At 33.4% G+C, this 18,971-nt stretch overlaps 2 protein-coding genes across 5 annotated transcripts; both read left to right on the top strand.

Annotated features, from left to right (window-relative positions):
* Window positions 1-3,725: 3,725 nt before the first annotated feature.
* Window positions 3,726-9,765, top strand: LOC118039883 (2-oxoglutarate and iron-dependent oxygenase domain-containing protein CP2). Of its 4 annotated transcripts, XR_012170435.1 has the most exons (11): window positions 3,727-4,294; window positions 5,163-5,210; window positions 5,919-6,095; window positions 6,199-6,349; window positions 6,457-6,543; window positions 7,003-7,127; window positions 7,727-7,845; window positions 8,329-8,440; window positions 8,525-8,595; window positions 9,291-9,541; window positions 9,637-9,765. XR_012170435.1 is itself a non-coding variant. In XM_035046705.2 (10 exons), the coding sequence occupies exons 1-9, from the start codon at window positions 4,031-4,033 to the stop codon at window positions 8,558-8,560; spliced, it is 1,119 nt and encodes a 372-aa protein (XP_034902596.1). In that variant the 5' UTR covers window positions 3,727-4,030; the 3' UTR covers window positions 8,561-8,595; window positions 9,291-9,765. The 4 variants fall into 4 exon arrangements, 2 of the variants coding, with proteins under 2 accessions (XP_034902596.1, XP_034902595.1); XR_012170436.1 differs by lacking the exons at window positions 9,291-9,541; window positions 9,637-9,765 and adding an exon at window positions 8,026-8,069 and having other exon boundaries at window positions 3,726-4,294; window positions 8,525-8,551; XM_035046705.2 differs by having other exon boundaries at window positions 9,291-9,765.
* Window positions 9,766-16,277: 6,512 nt separating this feature from the next.
* On the top strand, window positions 16,278-17,474 carry LOC118039884 (E3 ubiquitin-protein ligase RHA2A). Its single transcript, XM_035046707.2, has one exon. The coding sequence runs from the start codon at window positions 16,552-16,554 to the stop codon at window positions 17,056-17,058; it is 507 nt and encodes a 168-aa protein (XP_034902598.1). The 5' UTR covers window positions 16,278-16,551; the 3' UTR covers window positions 17,059-17,474.
* The last annotated feature ends 1,497 nt before the right edge of the window (window positions 17,475-18,971 follow it).

Here is an 18,971-nt window from a genome sequence, read left to right as displayed (position 1 = left end):
TTATTGGCATGTGATAAATCGTGACATCATTTTAAAATTAAAACATATATGATATTCAATTAAAAAAATTATAAAACCTTTAAAAAAAATTGCAAAGACATTGGAAATTTAAAAAAAATAATGCATGTTAGATTAAATAAATTAAGATAGTAATATATTGGATTGTATAATTTTTTAAAAAAAATATTGAGATGCTAACATATTTACTTGACGCAAGGCAGCCATAATTAACTTATAAAACCCGCGATCCAGATATGAGACCATAATAATTTATGAAATCCAAATTAAAACAAAATAAAGAACTTAATTCCAGTCAACCGAACATGAAGATCGTAAATGACAACAAAACAAAAAAAAACATTTAATTAGAAAAACAAAAAAAAAAGGTATATCCAAGCAAACAAAGATATCATGAAGTGAGGGTAACATTCTTGTATCTAAACAATTTAATTAATTTAATTTAAAAAAAAATTTCTTTAAAAAACCTACATTTAACAAAGAGAAATAAATAAAAATATATAAAACAACCCAAATCATTTTCAAAATTTATGAAAAATCCTATAAAAAGTAAAAAAAATATAGAGCTTGATCTCCAATTAGATAAAGTGTTGAATGATGGAGTTGAAAAAACCATAAATTTAAAAAAAAAGAAAAAAAAAAACAAATGAATTAAGTGAATCTTCTAAAACGGAGGTAATCTCTAAAATTTATAATTCATTAAATCATAAACATGAACTAAGCTAATAAGCCTAATTTAATATTGAATAGTGAAATTACAAAAAAAAATAGTTTAAAAAATTCATCAAATAAAAAAAACAATAAAAAATAAAGGAGGATGAAATCATTAAAAATAATTAATTTTAAAAATGATATCAAATAAAATAAATAGGGATAACAAATAGGAATCAATTTTGATATATTAATAAAATTTAAAATAAAATTTAATTATATAAAAACAACTCAAATAAAAAAAAATATCAATCAAATCCAAGAAGGTAAACCCCACCTTTGGTAATAGCAAAACATCATGGAGGGATGCTTTTGGTTGCCGCACACGTTGCTTAAGCTCAGAGAGGCAACTTACTTGTTGACGACATAATTTTTGTTTTTGTATTTATTAAGATAATAAATTGCCTCTAAAACTAAATAATAATAGTAATAATAAATGGAAGAATTCGAGATACCCTATCGAGCCTTTCTCGAGTATTACCACCCCCTCTCCACCTATTATCCCAGGTAAAAGAGAAACCTTTAAAATCCAAGGTGAGCAACCCTAGGAAATCCACAAATTGCCTAAAATTCTCAATTTTGTGGCACCCGTAAAGATTAAAATCGAGTATTCAGGGAATTTATGGACAATCAATTTAAGGTACACTAGCTAGAAAGAAAATTCTATAAAAATATCTACGATACTTTTACCTATGATGTATGGTAAAGCTAAGCTCTTTACATATCATCACAGCTACGATGAAAAAAAACAAATAGGAGGGCTCGGCATTTCACTATGTATATGCTTGTATTTATTATGGATTTACACAGTAAAATCATTATTTTGTCAAAAATCCGTTTTACTTTGTTTTAGAAGTATAAAGGTCTTTTCTATGGAATCAATTAGTCATCGCAAGAACGAATAAGGTTGATAAGTCTTCTCACTTCTTTGTTGCTAATTGTAATTATTAAAAATAAAAATTTTGTTTCCGTCAAAGGGTATTTTGAGTTTTGCATACAATGCAGTGACTTAAATACTTATCTTAATTAAACTTTTTTAACTTTGGATATAAGGGTACTTTTGATATTTTGTTATGGCATTTTTTTTATTTTCGTGTGAGGCCAGCATAATTGAATATTTTAATATGTATAAAATACCATTTAAATAGAAAAATTTATGTTGTTTTGGGTGGCATGTGTGATGCCATAAAAGCTCTGAATATGGTTTTATGTGGCGGCATTCGATGCACCTTGCCATCTTTATTACAGTGGTGGGGTGTGCGCCACTAAAAGATTGGTGATTGAGCCCCGATCATGTGTTTTTTTTTTTTACTTTTCCCTCTCTAGTCTCTTCTCTCTCCCATTCTAGAAAAACATGCTGGCCACTGTAAAAAAACAAAGAAGCTTGATTTATTTTTTTACTGAATTAAACTAGGTCATCAATTTTTTTACTGCAATGTATTTAATTTTTAATTCTTTATTAAATTATTATTTTTCAACTTCATCATACAATGTTTAGTTGTCAAATTTGATTCTTATTATTTTATTGATTAAAATTATTTTTCAATCTTATATATATAATATAGTTTTATTTTATTTTTGTGTGTCAAATTTGATCATCGTTATTTTCAAATCTATATTTTTTTTGTTTGAATTTGTTTTTTTTTTTAATTTTATCCTTAATTATTTTGGTTAGTTGAGAATTTGACATCATTATTTTTTCATGTGTTGCTTTTTATGTTGTAATCCATATCTTCTTAATTCATGTCACAATTTTATCTCTTATGATGTATTTTTATTTTATTTTTATATCAAATTCGATCCTCATTGTTTTAAAATCTATATTTTTTTATTTTTTATCTTTTTTTGTTGAATTTTTTTTTTTTTTTCAAATTTATCCTTGGTTATTTTAGTTGGTTGGAAATTTGAAATTATTATCTTTTCATGTTTGCTTTTCATGTTATAATCTATCCTCATAATGATCTGTATTACAAGTTTTGAAGATTTGACCGGACTAGATTTAGTCATTTTATGTCATTTTAAAAAATTAACATTTTTAATTTAATCTTTTATCATTGATATTCATTTTTTAAAAAAAAATTTTTCCTTTATAAAGTTATCTCAATATCATGTCTTGGGTCATGAATTCAACAAGTTTAATAGGGTTGACTCCAACCTTTTTTTTTTCCTTTTTTTTTTAAAATATATTTTTTCAACATTTTCCTCTAATATTAGGCTGATAAGAGAATTGAATTTCATAATTTTATCAAATATGTTTTTCATGGGGTTATCCCGTTCCACAATTAAATTATAGATTTGGTTTGATTTTTGTTCAAGCTGAAAGATAAAAACTTATCATGTGTAGTTCCTTTGATTTTTTTTAACAACTCACTTATGTGATGGCTTGAAACAGACTTGGATAATTTGTTTATAAATTATATTATTTTTAATATTTATTCATTGGGAATTAAGATTTTTTTTTCCATGCAATTATCTTGTTTTCAATTAATTGTTATTTTATTAATAAATAAGATCACCAAGATATTTTAGAAATATTATAAAAACATATTTCTATAACATTAGCATTAAATCTTTTTTGATTTTTTTTGGTTTTATTTATTACCCATATCTTATTTTCTAATTATATTATTAATTTTGCGAAGCTTATCGAACACATTTAAGTCAATCATCATGATCTCATTTTCTTTTCCCTTTTCTATAATATTTACATCGTCTTGATATTATTTTTATGCTGGAAAAAAATAGGTCGGCTCCCAGAGTAGTATAGACCATTTATCTAGTTGATCCCTAAACGACTGAAATATTTATAAATAACCTATTATTGTCAAATTTATCAAGCAAGTCACCCACAAAGTTGGATCACATAACTAACCATTGACAGCAGAGGGTCAAATATGATCAGATTATGCGTGGAAGTATTGATTTGACTAAACGGTAACAGTGAAGGGACTACCAAGTGATTTTTTGCCGCTGAATGTCGCAAATGGGCACCTCAGTTTTTACTGGAGCGCTATCCAAAACCCCAAACAAAACCTGCACTTGCTCGTTACTTCTCACTCAAATCGAAATTCTTTCATTTTCAAGTTATCGGGTGAAACTGGAAGGTGGGCCCGGGCCGAACTGATCCCCCACCATAGTCCACGTCATCCAGGAGGAGGAGGTAGAGAAGGACGACGACGACCACAACAACCAACAAAAAATACAAACCGCAACCTGCAGCACAAACCACCCTCTTCAACATCCACAAACCCTAATTCCTCTCTCTCAACGGATTCATATGCATATATGTATTGTTTGAAAAATGTCTACGGATGACGCGACTGAAAAAGCGAGGGCGAATGGGAACGGCGTCGAATTGCCGTCAACGCAAAGGTTGATACCTTTCGAGAACAAGGAGCACAACCCGGAGAGCTACGAGGACATGCAATTGGATTACAGTCCTCTCCTCTTTAGCTCTCTAGAGCGGTACTTGCCTCCTAACATGCTCAATTTGCCGCGTGATCGTAAAGTCCACTTCCTGAGTGACATTCTGACTCGCTACTCTCCTCAGGGCGAACACACTCGCGTATGCCTCCACCTTCACTTTTTTATTATTTATACAAATTGGATTTATCGACACAAGTTACTTAGATTTCATTCATTATCTACAAGTGATTTAGGGAAACATAAACAAATGTTGCTATATTCGGTTTCTTAATGGCATGTCTCTCTCCAATAGTCTATGGAAATGCGTGTTCTTTATTTCCACGACGTTGAAAATTGAATTTCAGAAAATTATTTGTGTAATTTGGGAGGTAATCCATTTCTTCATGCGCAGAGTTGATTATTACAAGTATGAGTTGGAATTGGATTAAGAAACTGTTTGCTTTTAAAAAAAATTGATTTTTTCTCTTCAAATAAATTTTTTTAGTGTTTTTTTTTTTTTATATATAGTTTTGATATGCTGATGTTAAAATTGAATTGAAAAAAAATAAAAAAAATTGTATTGATGCATTTTCAAGTGAAAAACACTTTAATAAGCAATCACTACCAAAATGCTAAACACTACCCTGTCTTTCAGAGTAAAGCTAGATTTTTCTTGATGTCACCATGTTTGTTTGTCTATTTTACAGTCATCATGATGTGGTTGAAGTTGAGCTTTGAGATTTTTATTTCTCTTTTGATGAGATACCATCTTCTGGGGGCATACTAATACTTAAACATTGTGTAAAATAAAGGTTGAGATGATAATCTTCTCTCATCAATTTTTAAATTATTACTTAACATGATTGTATCCATGTAGGTTCACAACATCCTGAACTGCTAACAGTACAATGCATTGCTAGAAATTTTGATTAAGCTATCTAGTTCTAGTTATTTGTCGTATCATGTCTGTTCCTTTTCTTTTCTAAATGGTCATACTGTTATCACTGATTTCTGATGCAAACTGGCAGGTTCAAAAGCATCGAAAGTACAGACAGCAGATTCTATCAAACTATGAGGTACATTTCATTTATGAAATTTTTATTGTGAAGTAAACTTTGAGACAATTGTTGCACATGCGATAGGATAGTTTTCCTTTTTCTTTGGTCTTATGCTTCAAGTGCTTTAAGGGGAGTTCCCTTAGCCGATAAACAGAATTGGGCTGCTCTTTTATGATATTTCTTTTCCTTTCGTATTTGGGAGGATGACTTACTCTGCTTTTGTAATTCTATTTAGCTATCAATTCAATTTTCTCTCATCTGTTTTTTTCTCTTTCAATTCAGAAGTCTTATGCTCATATTTAATGTATCCTTATTTACCAGGTTTTATGTTTGTCTATGGTCTTTTCGACATCAGACTGATTTTATGATTTTTGTCATTCCTAGCATTACTTTTTTAGTTTAAACCTGTGTTCATTAACAGGAACACTATCTGAGTGCAAAAGTTTCTCCCACTGCCTATAATGTCAATTTTTATGTAGACACTTACCCTTCTCTTTAAAAAATGGAAAATGCTTTCGTAATAGCTGACATTACATCCATTCTCTCACAGCTGAATGACTGATGGTTATAAACTGAATGACAAGTGCAAATTATTTACCAAAATTAGATGAGATCTTAATCTCCATGGAACCGGTTTGATTTTCATGCTCTGACATTAGCATTCAGTATTAGCTTTCAATCTTTTTTTTACTTTCAGTTTATAACCATTTGAGATTCTTGTCACAGCCTAGACATAAGGAGCTGTATACTATGAATGCTGCAAATTTCTTTGTTCCTTCATTTCTCAAAGCAATCAGTGAGAACTCAGAAGAGAGTTTCAGAAGCATAATGGTGGAACCTACGCCAGGAGTTTATACATTTGAAATGTTTCAGCCGAAGTTCTGTGAAATGTTGATGGCTGAGGTTTTATCTTATTCTTCTTGTCATTTTTTTTTGAGTTTAAATAGCATGTTTTGTTTCTTGTATCTTAGTCTGTGCATTTTCTTGCAACGTTTTGATTGCTTAGGTAGAAAGCATGGAAAGATGGGTTCATGATCAAAGGTTCCATATAATTTGTCCGAACACTATGAACAAATATGGTGTTGTTCTTGATGACTTTGGACTGGAAACCATGCTTAACAAGTTGATGGATGGCTATATATGTCCCATGTCTAGAGGTGATGTATCTCTATTCAATAAGGCTCTGTGCTTATAAATTAGAACTCACAACTAGCATTTATAAATATAGCAAAAGCCTTATTTTGGTGCTCTTATTTCTATGTAGTTTTCTTTCCTGAGGTGGGTGGATTAACTCTGGATTCTCACCATGGTTTTGTTGTTGAATACGGAGTGAATAGGGATATCGAGCTTGGTAGGTGCTTACTTTAAAACTTCCTTTTGATAATGCCATCTGTCTCTGTGAATAATAATAATTTGTCCGGCCTGTTACATCTATCTCTTATCATTCAGTAGTGAATGGAACTAAAAGAAGTTACAAAGACCTGGACCTTTTCTCATCACTGTTTTGATTCTTCTGTTCCAAAAGCACTGCATGAATTTTTTTCCATTCTTAGAACTTGTTAGTTGGACCTATATCTCACATCAATGCTGACACTTGGTTGTTTGAATCATTGTTGATGTCATTTATTTCCTGAAAATGGTTTCAGTTTCTCAGCTGCTAGTTAATGTTTTGCCTTTGCCTTTGCCTTTCTATCACTATTTTTTTTGAGAAGCTTTCAATTACTAGTATCAAAAGAGTAATTTGCACCCCCTCCTCCCCCCCTTTTTTTCCCTTTGCTTTTATTTGATTGCCTTAAATCCTTCTTTGTAGGTTTCCATGTTGATGATTCTGAAGTTACCTTGAATGTTTGCTTGGGTGAGCAATTTTATGGCGGAGATTTGTTCTTTCGTGGTGTTCGATGCGATAAACATGTGAATACAGAAACCCAATCAGAGGTATCTTAATTTTCAGGATCAGAGTGCTGCAGATTAACTCGAGGCAGTGCCTTTTCTTTTGTCTAGATTATGCTGGCCTGACATGTAGTGATATTTCATTCAAGTTTTCAGTTTCTTTACAAAGTTTTCTTAAAATTATCATTTATTATTGCTCAATTGGAAATAATATGAACTTGGAAAATTAAAAGGGCATGCTTACCTGGTCAACAGTGCCTCCTTTTTCTTTTAAAGACAACATCTCAGAGAATATTAAAAAGAAAAAGGGTCAAACTTCAAATCCAATAAGCAACTATGATCTCAACAATTATTTATAATCCAGCTCTAAGTTACATGTGAACAGTATCTGGCAATTATATAAGCTAATGGCTGTGTGCACCTTGTTTTCTGGAATTGTTCATGATGCTCAGTAGGATGAGACTTTATTTATTAATCTAGAGCCCAGATAAGGGTAAAAAAGAATTTTTAACTAATTAGAGCCTTATCCTTTTCTAATGGGTATTTTTGTTCCCTCATGACAGGAAATTTTAGATTGTTGGAAAATTTTAGGTAACTAGAGCTTTATGTGATTTGGGGTTTTTTATTCACCTTATTCTGAACAGGAGGTTTTTGATTATGCCCACATTCCGGGACGAGCAGTTCTTCATCGTGGTCGCCATCGGCATGGTGCAAGAGCTACTATTTCTGGGCACCGGGTCAACTTAGTTATATGGTGCAGAAGGTATCCTTTTCCTCTCCTTTGTTCTGCACTTAGCATCCCCTCTTTTGCATAAAAGGGCTCCACTCTATGTACACCTTCTTTGTCTCAGTGGTGACATAGTTTTGAACTAGTATGGAATCTCAGAGAATTCAATTCTCAGGCTTCCTTTTAACATCCATTCATGATTCCTTCCCAATACAGTGACTGCATTGACCGGGATTGAAATGCAAACCTTGAAATCAGAGGTATAATACTAGCTAATTTTCTAATTCTACCTTATGAAATAACTATAAAACAAACACTCTAAATGCCGCATGTTTGGGCTTAGAGGATGAGACAATGCGCTTCATGGTTTAGACGAGCAGAAATATAGAGGAAGAAAATTTTTGTTTACAGTTGTAATGCTTTCTTAGTGGTTTGGTGCTTTGGTAGCATGGAAGTTCAAGCTGTTTGCTGAATTGTCTGTCCTTAATTTTTTTCTTTGCTGTTTTTAATACTTTTCAGTTCAGTTTTTCGAGAGCTGAAGAAACATCAAAACGATTTTTCCAGCTGGTGTGGAGATTGTCGACGTGAGAAAAAAGAAAGACAACATCTGTCAGTTGCTGCTACCAAACTGGTATATGTTGTGATGTAAAGATGGATAGGTTTAAGAAATTGCATTGTTTGCTATGCACTAATCTTTTGATATCTGCTTTTGTAGGAATTGCTGAAGAGGGATGGTATATCTGCATCCTGATTCATTAATTTCTCTCAAGTTTTGCTTGTGAAGCTGTAAGATAGCAGAATTCTCACCCTTGCCAAGTGGCAATTCTTTCTTTCTTCTTTCTTGCTGTTTCAGTCCTTTTGTGTTAAAATTGTCCTAGGCTTTTGTTGGTTATTAATGAAGGGTGCATCTTGTATTCTCTCTTTCCAAGTTGGATTGAAATCTGTCTAATGCAATGTTGTCTTATTTGCTATCAAAATTGAAATATGCACTACTCTCTGGTGCAATGCAATCATACAAGAAGAAAAATGTAAGCCAATTTTCTACCTAGCATTCTTTCTCATGCGAGAACTTTATAAGATAATTCAATTAGGGGTTAAAGTAGAACTATAATCAATGACCATGATCTAGCATCCTTTGTTATTCTACAACTCTCTTGGAATTTATACTTTGGTATACGGTGCTTATCCCCACCAAATTCTCCATCCTGTACCATGGTCCAAGCTGTGCTTCAAACAGGTAGACGCTCTCACTGGACTTGCTTGCTACAGATGATCTTTCAACAGGCCTTTTTTCCTACCGTTATTGTGCTTCTTTGCTGCTGACTGCAAAAACACAGTTAGATCTGCTTGCACGTCTATTTAGAAGGCGTGGCAGTATTTAGTGTCTGATTTGCCCAGCGCATAATTTTTTTCTCAGTCGTACTGTGTCTTATGTTTTGATTTAAAAGAGAAGGCCCGTTTTTTTACCTTTCCTCTTGCAGGTTGCTGGCTTCTTTTCATCCCAGTGTTTTTCCATGGCCATCAGGGAAGAATAATTCGAACTTTGATCTTGTAGTAGTGGTCCATGGAGGGAACGGCAGTTTTGGTGTCTTGGCCATGGAAATATATTGATGAAGACACCTGGATGGCCACCAGTTGTGGTTGGCCTTTTTCTGTTACTAATAAGGTGTCCATTGGTGTACTGAGAAAAATATTCCAGGACTTCTTCCGGATAAACTGGGTTTAATTTTGGGTGAGCGAGCTTGCACCGATCCATCCAGTTCTTTTACGAGAAACCTTGTACTGTTCTGACTGACTGAACTCTTTTGAAATATGATGAATTTTCAGGTTTCTGTGTAAAAAGAAAATTGATCCGTGCATGTGATATGTGTACGGAGATGCCTTATCGTATTTTTACTATTTTCGCTGTATAGACCGGTGTTAATTTTTTTTATGAGGAAATTATGGTTTCAAGAAGCTATATAAATAGTCCTTTTTTAAAAAAAATTCGTTGATAACCTGCGTTAAGGTTACCGTTACTGAACTGTTGAGGTATTACTAACTCTATTTTACCTTAAAATACCTTCCTTTTATTCATTCAAAATTTACAATTTCGTGCAAAACATTGAATCGCCAAAAAGTTCCCCTTTTTCTGCTTTATCCTTTCTCCTTCCCTTTCATATCTCCCTCCACCTATCTCCTTTCCTTTTCCCTTTTCTCCACCGATGCAGCAACCATTGCTTACTTCTACTTCCTCGTCTCTCACCTTTGTCTCCTTTTTCTCTCCCCGCCCCTCCCTCCTCCCCTTTTTTCCTAAAAAATATTATAAGCTTTTATTTTTCTTCTAATTTTGTTAATTAAAGCAATAACATGATTAATAAATGCTGAAAGATACTTTAGATAAAAATGCAGCAAATTTTGTTCTTTCATGTCATTAGATCACTTCTGTGACGGAATCAAGGTTTGGTTCTTTCATGTCATTATCAGTGGCACTATCGTCATTATGATCAACCAAATTCAATCTGGACTCTTCTATGAGCTAATGGACAAGTTCATGATCTATCGTTGGTTTCTGGCAAATGCCATGAACAGTTAATTAATTTTGTTGGAGTGAGAGAATGGACCGCTTGTTTTGTCAGCATTCTTTGTCTATCCACATCGGGACCGAGCTATCCTTTTTGAGCCTCTGTTCAATGTTTTACTCTTTCTTGCCATAACTTAAGGGGTGTCAAAGACCCTTCGCCTCTGTTAAGGAAAAGAAATTATTAGTAAGCACTTGGGACAGAAGTTGTTGCACTTGCACCTAAGAAAGACTTGGTGTTCGTAGCGTGTTTTGCGGGGTTATAGCCTTCTTTTCCTCAATAAATATTCTAATATGATAAAAAAAAAAAACACAAAACAATATTCAAATTAAAAAAATACGATTTCGAAAACGTCAACCAAACATGTTTGGATGGACGTTGTAATGGGATTTTGGACTCATAACGGATTAGTACCATGGATATCAAAATCCTAATGATGGTTTCGGTAGCGTTCACACAGCGTGCGGTGCATTTGCAATGGTTTTACACTGGACTAGACCTAGGGTACCATGGTTTTCATAGCCTATTGCCGCATGTGATGATACTAATTGGCAGCTCGTCAGGCCAGTCGAGGGACTGGAGCGGAACCTACCCTTCCCATAAATCCCAGCCTTTTTTGGTCCAAACATTAAGCACGAATACGCTTCCGATAAGGCCTTGATATTTATTTTGGTATATATAATTAACTAGCATATTGTAATATACTTTGCAGCGGATTAATAACTTTTTTTAATAAAAATTATTTAAACTATTTTAAATAATTTTTTTATAGTCTCTTTGATTCGACAGTTATGTCAGACCCAAATGCCATTACTTGGGTCCGGTGACTATACCTGACCAAAGCAAATAACAAATAAATAAAAGATAAATATGTATTTTAGTTGTTAGGAAAAACAAAAAAAAAACATAAATAATTGATAATTGATGCTAATCCAACCATGACATGTCTACATGTACCTCACCATGTGAAAGATAGCATGTCTGTGTATTTATCTAGACAACAAATAGTTAGATTTGACTATTAGAAGATGTCTTGCATGTTTTTTTAATAGTACGGAGAATGTCCACTTGATGTGGCTTGTGGAATACACGTTAATAACTATTAAAATAAATAATAGAAAAAATAATATGATAATACTAAATCACCTCTCATAATGCTTTTAATTACACACTATACCCAGATAAATTTTATTATAACAATCCATGGTAATATATATATAAAATTATGGTAAAATCCCCACTCAATTTAGCCTTCTTGATAATGTTTATATAACATACCCGTTCCACTACCGAGACAAGGTCAAGTCTTAGAATCCTAACATCAACAAAAAGGAACGTCAGTTTAACCACTAAAATTTAGTGGTTAAACTGATGTCCCTGGCTTTTAGTGACTAAATTGAATAAAATAGCAAAAGAAGATCTGATGGATTTAAAGTTAATAATCTGGTCTCTCTTTTATGGGTCATTGGGTTTGAAGACTGGTTCTAAGGAAGTTAATTTACCCCCGCTTTATGGTGGCCACTGTCATTGGTTTTCCTGTTCGATGAGAATGGCATGGTCCAGTTCAATATGTATCACGTGAAGGCAACCAAGGCGCTGACTATGTCAAAATCCCTCCTGATTTTGTAAATAAGTTCTACATAATGGTCCCCCGGGTTAAAAACTATGCAAACCTCCCCCCTGCCACATCCTGGAATGGTCACTCTTTAAACGACAATAACGATCACAACGACAACAACGACGACGACGATTTACGAGGTGATTAGCGTTGTTGATGATGACAAAGTCAGTCTAGATAAATTAAACCATATGCATCAGATAGTGTTTGGTTTAGAGTACAAGGATGGATGTAAAAAATCATGTTTGTTTAGCTTAAGATGGAGATAGAATTCAAAATTACCCGTCACGGGGATAAAAGTGAGTGAACTTTCTTCCCTCTTTTTGTTAGAGGACACTTGGGACAGGGGCGAAGATAGAAATCATTATAAAATTTAATCCCAAATCTATTTTCATGAACATTATAAGATTTCAAGCCCTGTCCTACACTTTCTAATCTTAACCACTAATTCTGTATGAACCATCCGTGACCGTTAGATTGCTTAACCAGAAAAAAAAGGTAAAACATATAAAACCAAATATACAATAAAAGTTAAGAAAATTGAAAAGACATAGAGATGATAGAGAAATTTCAGCTAAGCAATCTTGCCATTGTCCCCGGATAGTATCATCAAAAGAAATCTATCATCTCACTTCCGTGAATTTATAGAAAACAAAATTTAACCTAAATTGATGAAGTTCTAAAAAAAAAAAAAGATTCCCGAGCTGGATAATTAATTATTAATCTACTCATCTTCATCACGATATGTTTCTAACTTGTTTTTATTTAAATTTTTATTAAAGACAAGTGTCACGAAATGATGATGGGATGCACTTGATGATTTAAAAACAACTTAAATTTACAATTAAATGAAAACTAAACAAAGATGATTTTAAAAATAAAAAAATGAAACTGGCACAAGTAAAAGAAACAGGGGAAAAACTAGTACAAAATCAAGAACACCTGAATTGCAAAAGGAAGAAAGATTAGGAAGTGAAGCTTTTTGTAATTTGCTTGTCTGTTTCCTTGATGAACATTGTACGAGCATAGCCCCAACTGAAAGTGTGAACAGAATTCTCGAGGAAAAAAAAAAAAAGGTGTGAAAGGAGGATACGCGGATCTTTATGGACGGTGGAGATTGCATCATGACCCCCTTTAAGGCTCTTGTCTCTAGTAATGTCTTTTTTTTTTAATCAACATGGTTTAATTCTCCGTCATTGTTTAGTATTTCTCTAATCTGGATGCAAGTCACCGGAGATCGTGGAAAATCTCCCTCAGCAGGGTCGGTCCCCGTCTGGTTATGTCTTGACCTCCCCCCACCACCGCCCACCCCATCTCTTAACCTATTACTTTATTAATCACATGCATGTTGGCCTCTATGGTGACAGAGCTCTCACTTACCAAGCGATTAGGGGACCCCTTTCTCTCAAATTAACCAACACCAGTTACCTTCATGTGTGTGTGTATTATTATTATCACATGAAAGTTGAAGAATTAATTATGTTATTTACATATAGAGCAATGATGATGAACCAACTAAAGTAGAAGAAATAATTAAGAATATTTAATTAAAAATCAGCAGTCAAGAGTTGCATGTCATGCGCGGTGCTTCTAGTTGTTTGAATTAACTAGATGCTTTCCACGTTCCACCCTATAATTTGACCAGGCTTTTTCATTATTTTTCTAGATCACTGATTAGAATGATGTAATGATCATCCGGGAGGGCTCAGATCACTTGTTTTTTTTTTTTTTATATAAAAAAAATATTCCAAACTACAAATGATTAGCTAGTTTAATTAAGAAATAAAGTTGATTTCCTTATTATTACAATTGTTATTATTTTACATGCATAAAGAATTCAAGATATAGCTGTCCAAATATCATTTTGTATCCCTCATCACCTCAGTATGGATGTATGTATACACAGGTCGAGGGTAGTTTTGTATTTAAATGAACGAGTAGTTTAACGGAGATCCAAGTTGTGGGAGCGGATATATCAAATCATTTAAATCTAGATTTTTAAAGATAACGGAAATTTGGCTTTGGAATCCTGTGATCTTCGATGGTGCGTGGGGGCTGCTTTCCGATCCTGACAGGCTGTTTGTATCGGCTGCGTACAAAGTTGGATCAAACACAAGCATATATTGGTGGTGAAGATATAACAACGGAATGGATAGTCCGTACAAGTTGCTCTCTTTCGAACTCTCTCACAGACTTTGCATTTTTTTTTTTTACCATTTCGAAGGACATTGCAATTCTAGCTGCATCCAGTAATTATTTTTTTGACGCGCCTAATTCACCTCCTCCTTTCTTTGTTTTTTACTTGCAAGATTTAACCTAGCCCATGCATGAAGACCGTATGCCCTGAGAATTTGTCCTGATTAAGCATGTACAGACGCAAAAGCTCCATGGTTGTTGCGGTCCCTCTGACAAACTCAAGGAGACAAAAAGGCTAATGACCATCGGTTTTTTTCCCCTCAGCACGTGGCCGTGGTCCTTCGATCTGCTGGTTAATCTGCTGTTTATTGTAGGATAATTTGGTTCTACTCTTGAAAATACTTGATTTTTTTTTTTAGTTTTGTTTTTAAAAAATATTTTATTCTAATTTTAATATTCTGATATTAAAAATAAAATTTAAAAAATATTTATTTTAATATATTTTTTAATAAAAAATATCTTAAAAATACCCTTTACAAAAACCTGGGATAAATATTTATAAAAAACCAGTTTTTTTTTCATTGAAGTAGTGCATTGCTATGTGAAAAGAAAGTTATAAACTTATATTAAGAGGTCTCTTGTGTCTCTCACATATATTTTTTATTAATATGAATATTCAAATTAGTTTATGTATGTTTTGATTAATTTCCACGAGTTTTAAAGTTAATGACTATATAAGTCTCTAACAGCCTTAAAAGGACTTGAACTCATGACTATTGAGAAACAAACCCAAGATCTGACTAGTTAAACTACCATTGCACATGCTTAATTTGCTAGGTGGTTAGTATATTACTTTAAGGGTTTTGTTTATTTTTGTATTTATGTTTTTGTAATTTTTTGTTGTTTTAAATTAATTTCTTAAAATTTTAAATATTATTTTAACATGCCGATGTTATAAATAAAATTTAAAAAATAAATTATTTTATTATATTTTTAAATAAAAAAATACTTTTAAAAATAATAAATACCACGGTAACAAATAAGCTATATGTAAACCAGACAGCTGACCCTTGCATTTCTTTGGACTTTTTTTGTTTTTCCCAAGAAAGAGCTAGTTTTATTAAACAAATTAGGAGGACCACCCTCAAAAAATATATTTCCACTCCAAGAATTAAACAAAATTGTACATTTTGTCTTTTATTATAACATTAATTGACAACTCTTTTTAAAAAATCGGAAGGTGTCCAGAAACATCTTCGATTTAGACTACGACATCTTTAATTGTTCATAAGGACAATTCCTTCTCAATGTACTCAAAATTAACAATTCATCTTTGAGAATGTATGAATATAACTTCTCTTGTTTCCATGTGCCAAACTCTTTCCGCGTCAAATACAGGATAATAATTTATTTCAGGTGCAAGCATTTCTTATCAAATTTAATTGTAGTTAATTATTTTTCGGTAAATAAACTATTTAAATAGAGACTAATCCTTGTAGTTGTTTCTCTCACGCAATTTAATAATCTTTTTTTTTTTTTTATAATAGAACAATACCTATAATAATAATAATAAAAAAAGTTGTTATACTTGAGGTCTTGGTCTGATGATGATAGGGGCTTGTTCCCTTTATCTGTATCATGGTTTAAATTTCATTGTGTATGTCTGTCACCCTGCGGTGCTTTTATGCTCACTGAGTTTACACGTGGGATATTTAGTAGGTTGTGAATTAATTATGATATGCGTAAATTAGCTCAGATACCCACATAAAAAAAAGTTGTTGAAGGGTGTTAGATAAGAAATCATGTTCAGTAAAAAAAACCTTTTTTATTAATCTTACGATAGAATTCCCTCGATCATTGCCATCTTAAATAGAGTCCTTTCCAGGGGGATCCGATAGAAAATTAGCACGACATGCTATAACGATGAAGCATATAAATCGAGAAATCAATGTCATCTAACCTGCATCGATGGACGCGGACCGAACTTCTCACCGGAAAAATATTTTTTTAAAAAAATAATCACTCTTTTTCGATCGTGAAAAACGTATTAATCTTCACTTGCAGGCGTATTGCTAGTCTCTCGTCTGTTGAGCTCTATAAATTAACAACAATAAAAAATAAAAAAAAACTTTGAAAATGTATTTGCTTGTATTTTCAACAGAGGAGAGGAGAGGAGAGGACCCACCACACATGGCCTTTGAGAAGACCCAAAATCGATAAGTTTCCCACTCTCTAGTCCCGCAAACTTCGACATCCATAGTATCGCCTGCCCTCTAAAACCGAATTCTCTCTCCCTCCCCCCCTATCTTTGGCTATTTATCAGACACCTCTCCATATATCAAAACCATCATTCTCTGTCTCTCTTAATCACACAACCTAAAACACTGAGAACTCAACCAAAACACACACACAGAGGAAGAGGATAAGATGGGGTTACAAAACCAGCTGAACGATGTGTCTTCTGAATCGATCCCGTTACTCCTTATAGCATTCATAGCCAACTGTGTTGCCTGCCTTCGCTCTTTCTTTTTCAGCGTTTTCCACTCCGTGGGCGTTCACCGATTGGACCAAGCCCACGTTATGGATGATAGGCTGATGGGCTCAATGGGCTCTGGTCTTGCCGGCCTGATCGTGCTTGCCGAGCAGCGTAAACTCAACCGGGTATTTGCTTACAAGTATTGTTGCAGCCGTGATGATAGAAATGACAAGGGAGGATCGGGTTGTGTGGTGTGCTTGTGCACGCTAAGGGATGGGGACCAGGTGAGGAAGCTCGATTGCCGCCACGTGTTTCACAAGGAATGTTTTGATGGATGGCTTGATCATCTCAATTTTAACTGCCCTCTTTGTCGGTGGCCGCTTGTTTCCGATGAGCGCGTTGAAGAAACGCGAAGCCGCGTGGGGGAGAACTTAGTGGAGTGGTTCTCCCTGAGATGATGCGTGTTCGTGATGACGACGAGGATGATTATTCGATGATGATGATTGGTGAATGATTTTTGGGATGTTTTTTTTTTTTTTTTGTTAAATTAGATTTATTTTGAGAGGGTTTGTGGCAGTTTTGACTAGCTATGAACTCTCTTTTTTTGTATTTTTCTTTTTTTTAGAATTTCCGAGCCACTGTAAATTTTTTGAGAGCCCTCGAGCGGTCGAGCCCTCGCGGCTTTAGGGTTCTTTTCTGGTTTTTTTTTTTTTTTTTTTTTTTTTTTTTTTTTTTTTTTTTTTACTGCTGTGCAATTTTCAAGTTTTAGTATTTGTCATCGGAGGGTACTCTCCAACAAACCCTTCTTACAAAATCACCGTGTTGGTCGGGGCTGCTTTTTAATGATTTCATTTAATTTGTCATGTATTTTATATATCATTAGTTTTTTTTTTTTTCAACGGGACGGGATTATTATGATTTTTTATTTTTTTTTGCAAAAAATTAAGATGGAGATCTGAATTTGGAGACTCTTAACCGAATTTTTCAGCTAAAATTTAACTGAACAAGGGTCTTAATTGTTGCTTAAGATAGAAGTCATGTAGTTACAATGGTTTGGGCACTGATTGGACAATGATGATTAGGAAATTGGTTTATCTATAATCCCAGATAAATCTACGACAGCAGCAAAAGGACAATTTAGAACCTATCTATCTCTCTATCTATCTAGGTTAAAGGTCAAGATTTTCAGGCTCTGCCTGTTAAAATATATTTTTATTATTTTTTAAATGTTGAGTATATTCCTTTTATATTTGAATTTTTTTATTAAATAAGTATAATTTTTATTTTATAAAATATAATTGATAAATATGCTTTATATAATCTTTTTTTTTTTTTTTTAATCAATTAGAGATGCTGGATCATTGATAAAGTTATCTATAGAATCCAGCCGGTTCTGTTTTTAGGGCAAGCTAGAACCCGTTACCATGTGCTTTTTGCATATGACAGAAATGATCATCGTATGCTGCCACCGTGTTGATCATAAAAGAGATGGGGTGAGACGAAGGATAGGAATTTGTCGTCAATTTTATTTTTACTTGTTTTAACTAAACTGGAAAGAGGAGACAGCAATAATAAACACACGTTGCTGTTATGGTGGGAGACTTTTCTTTTATAAAAAGCTCAGACAGAACAGTGAAGAAATAGAAAATATTTGGTAATACCACGCTGGTTGAATGTAGAATTTGCTGTCGCCTCCCCAGAAACTCTCGCAAGCATAAATTCTCTATTGATTTGAAAAAAATCCAAATGTAAATGAGAATAAAAATGAAGGGTTCATATGAAAAAAATTACCTGCAGGAAATTGGGAATTGGAAACAAAGGACTCAAAGAATTCAAAACAACGAAGAGTCAACTGAAGGCTTGTACAGCTATGAATAAGCATAAAAACGAATCAAGATGCTTGCTATCCTTCCTCATGTGGAGATATTGAAATCATCTGCTACGGTTGACAGAAACTAACATTTGGGAGACCAGTGCACACAGGGTTTCCCACTAGTCTGAGAACATGATAATGAAAATTGAGATTTATGGTGAGTTGTTGAAAGAATTATTGATTCATTTTTCATAAGAATAAATGCAAGTTCTAGAAACTCTCTTACATTAATTTGTTTTTGTAGTCGGCTGACAGTGTTACGGCGGAAATCTGGTTGTTCCGCAGATCAACGAGTTGAAGTTGTGGACTAAAGCTGTCATCCAGGTCAAAGGTGCCATTGAATGCATTGTTCCTCAATAGCCTTCCAAATTTTAAATATATGAATGATTAATTTTGCACTTTCTAACAATTTTTTTACTGGCTCAATCGACATCTGGAATCCGAAACAAAACTTACACTTGCTGTATATCGGGAAAGCTGAAGACTTTTGGCGTTAAA

This window comes from Populus alba, chromosome 8 (genome assembly GCF_005239225.2).
Source record: "Populus alba chromosome 8, ASM523922v2, whole genome shotgun sequence".
Taxonomy (NCBI): domain Eukaryota; kingdom Viridiplantae; phylum Streptophyta; class Magnoliopsida; order Malpighiales; family Salicaceae; genus Populus; species Populus alba.
The sequence above is the reverse complement of the archived record's forward strand: the minus strand, read 5'-3'. Positions and strand labels throughout refer to the sequence as shown.